Here is a 14380-nt window from a genome sequence, read left to right as displayed (position 1 = left end):
CCATCCTGGGGTGTCACTTCAGTGGAGAGGGGGTGGAGGGAGCAGAGGGGGCAGACTCTTCCTCTACTACTGCCCCCCTCTTCCTCCACTCTGCTGGCCTGCATTAAAGCTAGGAACCGCCTCAGCCTGCCCCAGAGAAAAGGGGATGGAGTGGAAGAGGAGGAGGAGGATGGGTGTCCACGTGCCCCCTCGGGCCCTCCTGGAGGGGGGAGGACACTCAAATCTGATTACTGATACCTGTGAGGAAGAGAGGGAAAAGGAGTGTAAAGAGGGTGAGGCAGAGGAGGAGGCATGTGGGCTTCGACTGATGGGGAGGAGAGAAGCAAGAGAGATCACAGAGAGGGAAGAGAAGAGAGGGGGACCTGAGTTACTGTAGTAGTAGTAGTTGGGTTGGGGGGGAGTGGGGTGCTATTAATGTCCGCTGGTGGAATTCCAGAAATGTGTTTTGTTTTGTTTATTTCTTTGTTTTGTTGTTTATAGGATTTACTTGAATTCAGCCGTTTTACATGTAATTGAAGTTGCAACAGAGATTGACTCAGCGGTGGAAAATAACATATACAGTATGTATTAGTATTACAATGGATATTTAAGGTATTAAACTGTCCAATGCCATGTTAAGGTTGGATTTTGTAATATTCTAAAAATAATATTTGTGCTGCTATTGGAACAATAATATTGAAACAAAAGTTAATTAATGAATAAATGAATGAATTTAGTTGGATCATCTTTTTCTTGTAAATATCAACCGGGTGGTAAATTAAAATGCTCTCCTATACTACCTGCTCTCCTATCTACAAACAAAGTAAGACACTTTATTTTTTCTGTTTTTTTAAGGCTGTTGAACAACTTGATTTTCTAAAGCCAAGGGTAAACATGTGGAGAAATATTCCTACATCGTAATAACTGACTAAATCAAACCCGATCTACCTCTATACCTGGCAGTTAGTGTAGATAGAAATGTAAAGCTACATGCCAACTTTTATAGACACAATAACATGACTGTGCATGTCATAATGATGGAATACATCTCACAAGTGTAGTCATGTGTACTGTATTTGATTTTTTCTAATTGTAGTGAGAACCCAATTTTCGAATGTTATAGTCTCAACCACATACTTATACTCCGTAGAAAATATCGATTTATAATTTAGCTTCAAGGTTTTCTTTCAAAATAGCTTTTCTTTTATATAAGTTAATCCCCTTTCTACTACACACAGCAGTAGCAGGTCACATGGGCTCTCTTAAATCACACCTGCCTTTTACAACCTCTGAGCAACGATTTAACCCAACCACTATTAACCCATATTAACTATTATGTAAATGTTACTATCAATGATATAAATATCATACAGAGCTTGCTTCGTGTATGCATACATGGGAAAATACAGTATAGTGGTTCGTCCAAAATACACAAAAAAAAGTATTTTGGAATCAAATATTGATCGCTTTATAGTCCTTTGAGCTCACTTGAGGATTTTCTTTTGGAGCATATCTTTCCCTGTGTACAAAACTAAGCTCGAGAAAAACAGGTGTCCCAATTCCAAAACAATAAGTAGACTTGTGCAACTATTATTGGCTATTTTTCACAAACCGTTTCAGGAGAGGCATCAATCAGAGAAAGAGAGAGAGCGCGTGTCCTCGGTGGCGCTGACCATGGTGTTGAAATGCCTAATGGTGTCGTGTGGGGTTTTGGCTTGTGGGTTGTCAATAGGCTTACTACTTACTATTAGGTCAAAAGTCTTAGTAGAATTATTTATTATCAGTCGAAACAAACGAACTCAGAAATGGCTCCTCCTGTCGTCATCCTTATTCTCAATTCTTCGCTTTATGTGAGTAACAGTGGAGTGACAGAGAGTTGTAGTTTTTACACTGACAGACCACTTGACAAGGTGTCTTTACTGACGCACGCGCACACACACACACACACACACACACACACACAAAAGGGTTCTTTGACGTTATATATAGAACCTTTTCTTCTAAGAGTGTAACACACTCCTGTCAGTGTAAGAACGTATAGACCAACCTTTGGAGTAACAGTTATTTGATTTCAATTTTCTCCTCGCATCTCACCGTGGTCGTAATAACAACTTTATTTTCAGCAGTGCATAAATTAATTACACGCATTTAATAACCAAAATATCATTATATCCCCCCTTTAATATCATAAATGCTGCTCACAAGGGAAGCTCTTAATAACGCACGGGCAGTAACTGGCCATTACCCGACTGTAATGATATTACAGACCCAATTACCCGCCATTAGATGGGCTTCTCTGCATCTTATGTGCGTTGATCCAATCCCACCCTTCTCTTCCAAATTTCAGCTGCAGTTTGGAGCCTCATTTCGCCTCTCCATAAAGACTCCGGCGTCTGCGCTGTGATGTCCCTGATGCGCTTTAAAACTAATTGAAAGGGTCCTGTGGTATATGTTTATCTGCGGAAGCGATATAAATCGTGAGACCCCTTGCTGTGAAGAAAATCAAAATTCTGGGCGTTGTAAATGTTATAATATGCCAGCCCCTTGTAAAGTGGACCCGGTAACCCACCTAACGAGCAATTAATGGCCCGGCAGTCAATCTCAAACCCAACATAGAAGCAACCAAATAAAGAAGTGCACCGGCTGTGTGTATGTGTGTTTTTATGGTCAGGGAATAACCACTGGTATAACAGCAGAGTAATCTGCAGGGGGAAAATATTTTAATTCTCAGATAAGCTACCTGGGAGAGTTGTTTCCTACCCGGGTCGGCCCCTGACGCACACACACACACACCGAGATGGTCCCACTCACAGTGAGAAGACAAAGCCGCGGTAATCCGATTAGAACCAATTAGGCGTGAGATTCTAAAGGCAGCACGAGCTGAAGCCTCAAAACGCTGTAGACATCTGGACACTCCCAGAGAGAGAGAGAGAGAGAGAGAGAGAGAGAGAGAGAGAGAGATAGAGGGAGGGAGAGAGAGAGAGAGAGAGAGAGAGAGAGAGAGAGAGAGAGAGAGAGAGAGAGAGAGAGAGAGAGAGAGAGAGAGAGAGAGAGAGAGAGAGTAAAAAGAAAATGAACTCAGAGAGGGATGTTGAGGGGGAAAGAGGGGAGTGAGAAATGGCGAGAGTGAGAGAGGTTGTAGAGATAGTGGGACAGAGAGAAAGAGAGAGAAAGAGAGAGAGAGAGACTGTGACTGGAAGTGGAACTGCCGGTTCCTGAGACAAACAGGAAACTTCTCGCGCCCTCTCAGCATCCTCTCCTCCTTGCTCCCTGGACCAGCGCAAGACAAATACTCAGCAGGTATCTCAGACAGCGGGAATATCTATCAGATAGGCCTATCTACCATTTTCTATCATATATAGGCTACATCTTTCGTATATCATTAACAATCATTTATTTTACTGCTATTGCAAGAGGCAACTGGGCATTATTTCTGATTTGTCTCTTTAAAACATTTGGTGAGTGCCGCCCTGTCTTATCCTAATTGACTATGTTGATGAGGATTCATCTCAGCAAATAACTTTGGAGTGAGCACATGGCTTTGGCATGGTTTGTTTACTTACTTTTATAGCTCGTTTATCTGGGGGAAGAGCAGGGAGTTTTGTGGAGTTTTTTTTTCTTTTTTCTATTTTGTCATTGTAATATGAGCACTATAATAATTTCACTGATTACGCAGTTTGTATTTTGGCCCGTTCCACTACTGTCAAATATTCATACAGACAGCTTGGACACATCTGGACCCGATATGCTCTGATCAGCAACTAAAATGATTTGGTTTATTTTCAGATTTCTCCGTGACATCGGGCTTTCGTCCACACAGATCCACAGATAAACGAAGCCACCTAGAAAACCATCATGTTTTACTTCCACTGTCCCCCTCAGCTGGATGGAGAATGCTGTCGGACTAATACGCGTAAGTAGGCTAGACCGTAGCCTACAATGCAGCAACTTTTGACTGCTTCGCAATAGATAGGCTAGAACGTGTTGACAGTTGTTTTATTTGCGAAAAGCACGTTTATAACTATATCACTCTATAACTTCTCTATCTTTGCAATCAAGTTTAAATATTTGTAGCCTAATGCTACTCCCGAATAGGCTGTAAGAAGAGTGGTTTAAGTTGAATGACTCATGAAAACTGCAAACATCTGAATAACATATTTGTATCACTTTATTTCATTGTGGTAAATAAAGTGTGTCTGTGTGTGTGTGTGTGTGTGTGTGTGTGTGTGTGCGTGTGTGTGTGTGTGTGTGTGTGTGTGTGTGTGTGTAGCCCCGGGGCTGAGGCAGGTGTGTTGTCCCGTCTGCGGCCACATGTGTTTTGGTGTCATGCCTCTCAGACCGGGACATCAATGTTTGCATGGCTCTAATAACATGAATACACTAGATCATAGCCCGTTTCAATGGGCCATCCTATTTATTCACATCCTAAAAATAAACTCCTGCTTAATTAGTATTCCGTTCGATTTAGGTTTGTTATTTTTGTTGGTAAAATATGTTGCAAAGTGTTTCCATGTTGGGTTTGAAGTGAAAACAAACGAAATTATATTCAATTCATTTATATCAACAAGTATTTGTATTGGAACATTTCTTAGATGATGTTGTTATGTTTCCAGTGAACACCAACGGGTTTGCCAACCATGCGTCAGCAGGTGATTTTGATGACGGCTTTCTGCGGAGAAAACAGCGGAGAAATAGAACAACATTTACTCTACAACAGGTAGCAACCAATTATAACGAATTTAATCCAGTGCGAACAAAACCATGTGTCAAGCTAGCTAGGCTATACACATGTAATATTCCATAATAATGATGATAACGATTATTATGATGACGCTTGTCATTATTTCCACCATAAAAATAAAATATTGCACTTCCTTATTGCTTGCATAGCATTTTGTTGCATACATAGGCTAGTCAAATATACAATTGTGTGTAGTGTTATTAACATGAATAATAAACTCGCATAACTTTAAAACTCAGCATATTATATTTTCCCCTTTCACAGTTGGAGGCTTTGGAGGCTGTGTTTGCGCAGACTCACTACCCCGATGTTTTCACACGTGAGGAACTGGCCATGAAGATCAACCTGACTGAGGCGCGTGTCCAGGTGAGCACACACACGCACACACACACACACACACACACACACACACACACACACACACACACACACACACACACACACACACACACACACACACACACACACACACACACACACACACACACACACACACACACACTAGGCACTCTGTCATTCTCTTGATGAGCATTAATAATTTATCCACTTCGATATAAAGTCCTCTGTTTTGGGGATCTGTGTGGTTCTGGTACTGGTTACCACCGACATTTTCACTTATAAATCAATCTGTGGACACTGTACATTGGAATGGATTGCATAGAGCAGTAGCCCTGATTCTCACAGACACAGGAGTATGTCTCTTTTGCTGGTGTGAAGCAGGATGTGAAAACTGACACCACTTGAAGCTGGGATGTCCCTCCTACCATTTAATTTGCTCTTCCGACTGTCCATCAACTCCAGGCTAAACCCTATGTCACAGCCACTAACAACACATATGCCTGCAATCCTTACATCATAACGCAGTAGAAGAGAGTGATTCCTTCACTGTAGCACATTCAGAGATCGATTTATAGCCAGTAATCTAAAATAATTAATAGATTCTAAACAAAAAACACCTTCTGTTTGTCATAGACGGACAAGATTAATATGAGATGAAAGGCGAGTTCCTAATGAGTTCAGGAAGCCATGTTAGAGCTCTGTGAGATGTTCACAGCGATGGGGTCAGACGTTTTGATCAAGAGAGACCTTTAGAAAATATGGACATTTTCTCTAACACTACATATACAAATGTGTATTTTACAGTTATATGGAAGGTGACATCTTATAGTTAGTCATTTTATATATTTATTATACTATATTTAGAACAAATATAAGTCATTTCAAGCCTTATTCATACAGTTTTGTTTAATAGGAATTACGTCATATAAAATATTTAATATTTTCATATTGTTATCATATTTGTACTGTGTACTTGAGCTTGTGTCCTCAAAAGTGACTACACCTTAGCAATGTATAACTATTTTTTACCAGAAAGGTGAGATTTTAACCTTTCTTGGAGTATGCAGCATTACTAGTTATTGTTTATGGCCCTCTCATGATAAATGATTACTTTTGGGGATGAAGTAGATTATATTTTCGATTACATTTAGTTACATTTAAGAGGTTTTAATAACATCAACATAATGGTGAATATTAGATTAGGTTGATTAATCGGTCATTCATAATTAACCAGCGATAATGTTCTTCACTAATTTGTCCACATCTCAAAGGTACAAAATAAATGCATCATCCACGGGTGTCCATTTCCATGGCTCGGAAAAAAAGAAGCATAAGGGATGCTTTTAAAGACAGCAGTAGATACAAATGTTAAGACAGCATTAAGGATGTACACGCTCACACCCACACATGCACACCCACAAACACACCTTAACATTATTTTTAAATTTGTCCATTTATATTCTGACCCTGCCCTCCACATATGCTTGGTTATAAACTTGTCCAGTTGTAATTGAATTCAGTGTGTCCTGTATGTAATTCCATGCATTCCAGATTTGCTTTTGGGTTTTGTTGTGAGCGCAGATCTAATTGTAGGAAATATAATAGTTAGGCTTTGCTTCCCCTGGGTCATCTTACTATCGCTTAAAGCCGACAGCGCGCAGGATAATGGAATCCCAAGCTGTAAATTAGGGATTGTAAACAAATTATTCTGTTCTAATCCGATTACAACATTCTTATTATTAAATCTGAACATGAATCGGCTGCAGCATACAGGGACATTATTATTAGAAAATAAATGTCCTTTCGGTTGTAGTGTTGTTGGCTTGTCTTTATTGTGCTGTGCATGTCAATGGATTTCCCCCCTACTTAAAGCACGTGCTAAATGGAGATTAATGTAGCAATTACCGGCCATTCAGAGGGACGGGATCACGACTCTTTAGCTATAAGGTGCTGTAAGGTGCAGGGGTGAGATAGTCGTCTCACAATGACAACAAGCCGCCATATTGTTGTCCTGTCACTAAACCAAACTGTTGTCCTTTTCTTTTACATCGACTGAATGCGATTCATTTTGTTTGGATGTTGACATCATTGTACCTCGGCTCGTCATACAATAGTGACTGTTCTGTCCCACGTGCAGGTCGCATGCCGTTGTTCTGATTCGCACCCCCCTCCAACCAATTCCATTCACACACATCATGATTAATGCGTGCGCGAGCGTAGTCTTAATCGAATCTGATGTTGTCAAACAATCACTAAATAGGGGAATAAACGACTTAATCACAGTTCTCTCACTCAGGCACCGACTGTCAGTGGGAAGTCATTAAAATATGATAATGAAAAATTGCTCAATTAAATGTTGTTATAGGCAATGACCTTCATTCAATTAGGATATAGTAGTTGGCAGTATGTGGCGGGCTGGAGACTATGGGTGGGTGAAGTTTGGGAGAAGTTGCAGTGCAAAGTCACTCAGGCAAAGAGCTTTGGTCCAACACACACGCACACTCACACACACTCACACACACACACAGGGACATTTTTATCTTTATATTATCATGAACCAAAAATGACATGAATTTTTGATACATTGGATAATAAGACACAATAGACCGTGTCCATATTTCAGTGCTGAGACATGATTAATGAAATCTGTCAATTTTCTGACAGACTGAATAGTACCTTCCACTCCTGGGTGCATAAATACAAAGATGCTGTGTCTCTTTTGAAAAATGATTTTATCTCGATGAGACTGAACAAAATTTCAACATACAAAAGCAGGTATTGATTAGACTACTTTAAATTGCACAAGGGAGAGAGAGTGCATGGAGCAACATTTATTTTTTTCCTCCTCTCCTCCTGTCTAGGTGTGGTTCCAGAATCGCAGGGCCAAGTGGAGGAAGACGGAAAGAGGGAGTACAGACCCCGACGGAGGTAAGGAGCAGATGAACGAGGGAGGCACTCCTCCGTCCAGGAGTCTGAACTCCCAGTGTCCTGTGGACCAGAGCAGGAAACAGAAGGAACCTCTGGAGATGCAGCAGAGGTGAGAGAACAGGGATGGGGACATAGGTGGGGACAGGGACATTGGTGCATGGGGACAGGGATGAGTTTGTGGGGATCGTTCCCTTTCAGAGTTAGGCCTCTTCTCCCATGACAATTATTATTTATTTTTTTACCAGTAGCCGGTGACGTTGACGCTGTTATGTGGTGCTGAATGCCTGAATTTGGGGATTCTGATTTAGCCACTTTCCATGGTGCTGAAATCTCACTCTCCCAGGGGCCAGTAACGTTGCAGCTGTACCTCACGGCAGCTGTCCACTGTTACGTGGTGCTCAACAACAGATCACAGGATTCTGAGTGTGCAGCTGTCCGTGGTGCTGAAATCTCAGTTATTTGCTTGTTGTTTACATCCGACCTTCTACACGTGATTCATTCACCACAAATGCTAACCCACTCCTCTTCCCCTCCTCTTCACTTTCCTTCAGTTGCAAGATAACCATAATCTCTTATCTCTGCTCTGAGTCATTTTAAACGAACCTCCCTCCTCTCTCTCCCCACAGTATAAACCGAGCGGTGGGTCCTGGCGGGCCGTTCTTCCCATCCTGTCTACCAGGGACCCTCCTGAACTCAGCCACCTATGCCCAGGCTCTGTCGCACGTTGCCACAATGAAGGGTAAGTTAACACAGCTAAAGCTTACTACAAGCTCTACGGAGACGCAAGATTCAGAACGTAGCGCAGTGTTGCAATGTTGTTTTTCATCACAAAAGGGGTGGCTCCTTGTAGATACGCTCCGGCATTCAACATACTTTTGTACTACCTGAAAAATAAGATGTGCCATATCATTCCTTCTGCAGCTGTGGGTGCAGTGTTGTCGCTTGATTCCTTGATCTGATCTATAGGCTATATACGCTATTCATCAAAGTAGCCTATTTTGCATTGATAACCAAATATAATCTCAGCAACTGTTGAAACAGTACACCAAACAACAAGAATCCACCAAAAAAGTTATTTTGTTTAGAAGTACAGTACCAGTCAATAGTTTGGACACACCTACTCATTCAAGGGTTTTTCTTTATTTTTACTATTTTCTACATTGTAGAATAATAGTGAAGACTTCAAAACTATGAAATAACACATGGAATCATGTAGTAACCAAAAAAGTGTTAAACAAATCAAAATATATTTAATATTTGAGATTCTTCAAATAGCCACCCTTTGCCTTGATGCACCAATTTGTAAGTCGCTCTGGATAAGAGCGTCTGCTAAATGAGGTATATGTAATTACAGCTTTGAACACTCTTGGCATTCTCTCAACCAGCTTCACCTGGAATGCTTTTCAAACAGTCTTGAAGGAGTTCCCACATATGCTGAGAACTTGTTGGCTGCTTTTCCTTCACTCTGCCGTCCAACTCATCCCAAACCATCTCAATGTGGTTGTGGTCGAGGGATTGTGGAGGCCAGGTCATCTGATGCAGCACTCCATCACTCTCCTTCTTGGTAAAATAGCCCTTACACCGCCTGGAGGTGTGTTGGGTCATTGTCCTGTTGAAAACAAATGTCCCACTAAGCCCAAACCAGATGGGATGGCGTATCACTGCAGAATGCTGTGGTAGCCATGCTGGTTAAGTGTGCCTTGAATTCTAAATAAATCACAGACAGTGTCACCAGCAAAGCACCCCCATGCCATAACACCTCCTCCTCCATGCTTTACGGTGGGAAATACACATCCGGAGATCATCCGTTCCCCCACACCGCGTCTCACAAAGACACAGTGGTTTTAACCAAAAATCTCAGATTTGGACTCCAGACCAAATGACACATTTCCACCGGTCTAATGTCCATTGCTTTTGTTTCTTGGCCCAAGCAGGTCTCTTCTTATTATTGGTGTCCTTTAGTAGTGGTTTCTTTGCAGCAATTCGACCATGAAGGCCTGATTCACACAGTCCCCTCTGAACAGTTGATGTTGAGATGTGTCTGTGACTTGAACTCTGTGAAGCATTTATTTGGGCTGCGATTTCTGAGGCTGGTAACTCTAATGAACTTATCCTCTGCAGCAGAGGTAACTCTGGGTCTTCCGTTCCTGTTATGGTCCTAATGAGAGCCAGTTTCATCATAGCGCTTGATGGTTTTTGCGACTGCACTTGAAGAAACTTTCAAAGTTCTTGAAATGTTCCGTATTGACTGACCTTCATGTCTTAATGTAATGATGGACTGTCGTTTCTCTTTGCTTATTTGAGTTGTTCTTGCCATAATATGGACTTGGTCTTTTACTAAATAGGGCTATCTTCTGTATACCTCCAATACTTTGTCACAACACAACTGATTGGCTCAAACGCATTAAGAAGGAAAGAAATTCCAGAAATTAACGTTTAAGGCGGCACACCTGTTAATTGAAATGCATTCCAGGTGACTACCTCATGAAGCTGGTTGAGAGAATGCCAAAAGTGTGCAAAGCTGTCATCAAGGCAAAGGGTGGCTATTTGAAGAATCTAAAATCTAAAATATGTTTTGATTTGTTTAACACTTTTTTGGTTACTACATGATTCCATGTGTTATTTCATAGTTTTGATGTCTTCGCTATTATTCTACAGTGTAAAAAATAGTAAAAATAAAGAAAAACCCTTGAATGAGTAGGTGTGTCCAAACTTTTGTCTGGTAGTGTAATAACTAGTGATTCCAGGCTATTGTGAAATGGTATAACCTGCTGTAGCCAACTAGCTCGTGTGTTTTTTTCTCTGTGAACTAAACATGATGACGCTCTATTTTGAGCTGATATCGGAATGAATACACAAGCAGCATATCAAACTGGGATAATGTTTTACGTTAAACCGGCAAGTATAAGAATATAATATATACTGTATGACCAAAAGTATGTGGACACCTGCTCGTTGAATATCTCATTCCAAAATCATGGGCATTAATATGGAGTTGGTCCCCCCTTTGCTGCTATAACAGCCTCCACTCTTCTGGGAAGGATTTCCACTAGATGCTGGAACATTGCTGCGGGGACTTGCTTCCATTCAGCTACAAGATTATTAGTGAGGTTGGGCACTGATGGTGGGCATTTAGGCCTGGCTCGCAGTCGGCGTTCCAATTCATCCCAAAGGTGTTTGATGGGGTTGAGGTCAGGGCTCTGTGCAGGCCAGTCAAATTCTTCCACATCGATCTCGACAAACCATTTCTGTATGGACCTAGCTTTGTGCACGGGGGCATTGTCATGCTGAAACAGGATACTGCCTTCCCTAAACTGTTGCCACAAAGTTGGAAGCACAGAATCGTCTAGAGTATCATTGTATGCTGTAGCATTAAGATTTCCCTTCACTGGAACTAAGGGGCCTAGCCCGAACCATGAAAAACAGCCCAGACCATTATTCCTCCTCCACCAAACTTTACAGTTGGCACTATGCATTCGGCAGGTAGCGTTCTCCTGGCATCCGCCAAACCCAGATTTGTCCGTCGGACTGCCAGATGGTGAAGCGTGATTCATCGCTCCAGAGAACGCGTTTCCACTGCTTCAGAGTCCAATGGCGGCGAGCTTTACACCACTCCACGCTTGGCATTGCGCATAGTGATCTTAGGCTTGTGTGAGGCTGCTCGGCCAAGGAAACCCATTTCATGAAGCTCCAGATGAACAGTTATTGTGCTGACATTGCTGTCCTGGGGCGGCAGGTAGCTTAGTGGTTAAGAGCGTTGTGCCAGTAACCGAAAGGTCGCTGGTTCTAATCCCCGAGCCGACTAGGTGAAAAATCTGTCGATGTGCCCTTGAGCAAGGCACTTAACCCTAATTGCTCCTGTAAGTCGCTCTGGATAAGAGCGTCTGCTAAATGACCAATTTATTTATTTATTTTTATTCCAGAGACAGTTTGGAACTCGGATCTGAGTGTTGCAACCGAGGACAGGCGATTTTTATGCGCTATGAGCTTCAGCACTCGGCGGTCCCGTTCTCTGAGTTTGTGTGGCCTACCACTTCGCGGCTGATGTTGCTCCTAGATGTTTCCACTTCACAATAACAGCACTTACAGTTGACCGGCGCAGTTCTAGCAGGACAGAAATTTGACTAACGTACTTGTTGGAAAGGTGGCATCCTATGACGAAAGTCACTGAGCTCTTCAGTACGGCCATTCTACTGCCAATGTTTGTCTATGGAGATTACATGGCTGTGTGCTAGATTTTATAAACCTGTCAGTAATGGGTGTGGCTAAAATAGCTGAATCCACTAATTTGTAGGGGTGTCCGCAAACTCTTGTATATATAGTGTATATGTATGCAGGTAGATCAACGGAGTGAAGCTTGTAGTAACCTTAACAGTTAACACAACTAACACACTCAATGGTAAGAGGAGAGGAGGAGGATGGTGATGGTGGTGGTGATGATATACATACCCTACTGTATTTGTAAGAAACCCTTAAACAATTTCCTGACCCTGACCTGTGTGTTTATTTCTGTGTGTGTGTGTGTGTATAACCAGGAGGTGGTCTGTGCTCTTGCTGTGTTCCTGACCCAATGGGCCTGTCCTTCCTGCCCCCCTATGGTTGTCAGGGCAACCGTACAGCCAGCGTGGCAGCCCTGCGGATGAAGGCCCGTGAGCACTCTGAGGCCGTGCTGCAGTCAGCCAACCTGCTGGGGGCTGGCCATGGGCATGGTGCTGGAGTAGGAGGCCTGTCCGAGGTCGGGGTTTCCGGGAATGGGTTGACAAGGCCCGGGATGGGCCCTGCCCTGGGAGTTATATCTGGATCAGTGTCGGGCGTCTCTGGAGCCGTGGGGAGAGGAGCAGGGGGCGGACTTACTCTCAGCCCAGTCTCCAAGACCCCGACTCAGGGTAGTGGGTCTGACAAACACCCCCTCTGCCCCAAGGAACCACTCGAGAAAAAGTGAGTGTGTGTGTCTGTGTCGCTGCCCAGAGGAGACCGACGTACGGACAGTGAGGATGTACAGACAGACGGATGGACTGGGACTTTAACTCCTGTGGTGTGACTGTGTCTGTTGTTATGACCACGTTCCCTCTCCCTACTCCCCCTAAAGCACAACTATGGACCTATTCCTACTGGAGCAGGGAGAGGAGTGGTTACCCAGATATCATACTATATGGATTTAACTATCAAGATATTTATTTGATTGTGATTTATTTATTGTGGGTGAATATTGCTGAATGTCATGGGGCTGTTGCTGAACCTTTATAATGGACTCTAAAAGGGATAACTTGAATACATTGTGTGTGTGTTTGTGTGTGTGTGTGTTCATGTGCGTGTGCGCTTGTGTGTGTGTGTGCTTGTGTGTGAAAGAGACCCTGGCTGATGTGAATCTGAGGCATTTCTCTTTCTCTCTCATCTTGGCTACACTCTCCCTTGTGTATTATTAGAGTATTGTGTTACAGAACGTCACCAGACAATGTAACATGTTATGTTTGTCTTCTTATGAACACATGTAAAGCACAACGTGAAATATTGACAAGCTATGGTCATCATTGTTCAGGCTTTTAGGCCAGCGACCAGAGAGAACTCCAACTAATGATTTATTTATCTTGTTTAACTGACAGGGACAGTGCACATGAATCAACGTATACATTTTCACATCGATGTTAAAGTGCCACAGTTGAAGCTTATGTTGCTTCCCGGTCCCTTGGCTAATAGATATGACACAACAGTGGTGTTGATATCAGGGCTGTTGCTAATATCTATTCAGTCTGTTAGTATGTCTGTAGTGTTACTAGCATTAGCCGAACCCGGATCACTTTAGTCCTGTTGTGACATGTTCTCTAAAACAATTAAAGATGTATTCTCTCCTGTTGCGTCCCGCCACGGCCATCTGCTCCTATCCATTATTCATCAGCTTCCCTTAAAGCTGGAGAGAGACGAGAGCGATCATTGTACTTATTATTTATTTACTTTTAGGAACGCCAACGCCACTCACTGCTTTTCTTTTCTCTCTCTCTCCCTCTCTCGCTCTCTGTCTCTTGCTGCCTCTCTCTAGTCTTCTCCACCTCTCCCTCTCTCTCACATGCCTCCCCTCTCTCTCTCCCTCTCTTTCTGTCTCCCTCTCTTTCTCTCTCGCCAGGTTACTATAACCCATTAAACATGATACATGCTAATTATTAATGCCTAAATGTATATTTACAAAACACTTTTTTAAACACCCAGAAGCTCCTTCATGGTTCATCAGATTGGCTGATAAATAAGACCCCAGCCGATCAGATGGAGAATATTTAACCACAGCGAGAGAGATCACACAGAGACCAGGACTTAGGCTGATTCAATTTGTGTCCTTGAGGATTTTCAGGAAATTACTTTTGTTAGTCAATAACGCAATTAAGTAAACTACATACACAT

General features: G+C 42.5%; 1 protein-coding gene across 1 annotated transcript; it reads left to right on the top strand.

Annotated features, from left to right (window-relative positions):
• The first annotated feature begins 3104 nt into the window (after positions 1-3104).
• On the top strand, positions 3105-14039 carry LOC121582521 (dorsal root ganglia homeobox protein-like). Its single transcript, XM_041898381.2, has 7 exons — positions 3105-3279; positions 3766-3892; positions 4593-4696; positions 4985-5086; positions 7921-8096; positions 8614-8726; positions 12523-14039. Exons 2-7 carry the CDS (start codon positions 3835-3837, stop codon positions 12927-12929), a joined length of 960 nt encoding a protein of 319 aa, XP_041754315.1. The 5' UTR covers positions 3105-3279; positions 3766-3834; the 3' UTR covers positions 12930-14039.
• Positions 14040-14380: the final 341 nt, after the last annotated feature.

Source organism: Coregonus clupeaformis, chromosome 1 (assembly GCF_020615455.1).
Source record: "Coregonus clupeaformis isolate EN_2021a chromosome 1, ASM2061545v1, whole genome shotgun sequence".
Taxonomy (NCBI): Eukaryota; Metazoa; Chordata; class Actinopteri; order Salmoniformes; family Salmonidae; genus Coregonus; species Coregonus clupeaformis.
Note: the sequence above shows the minus strand (reverse complement) of the source record. Positions and strands in the feature narration are given on the sequence as shown.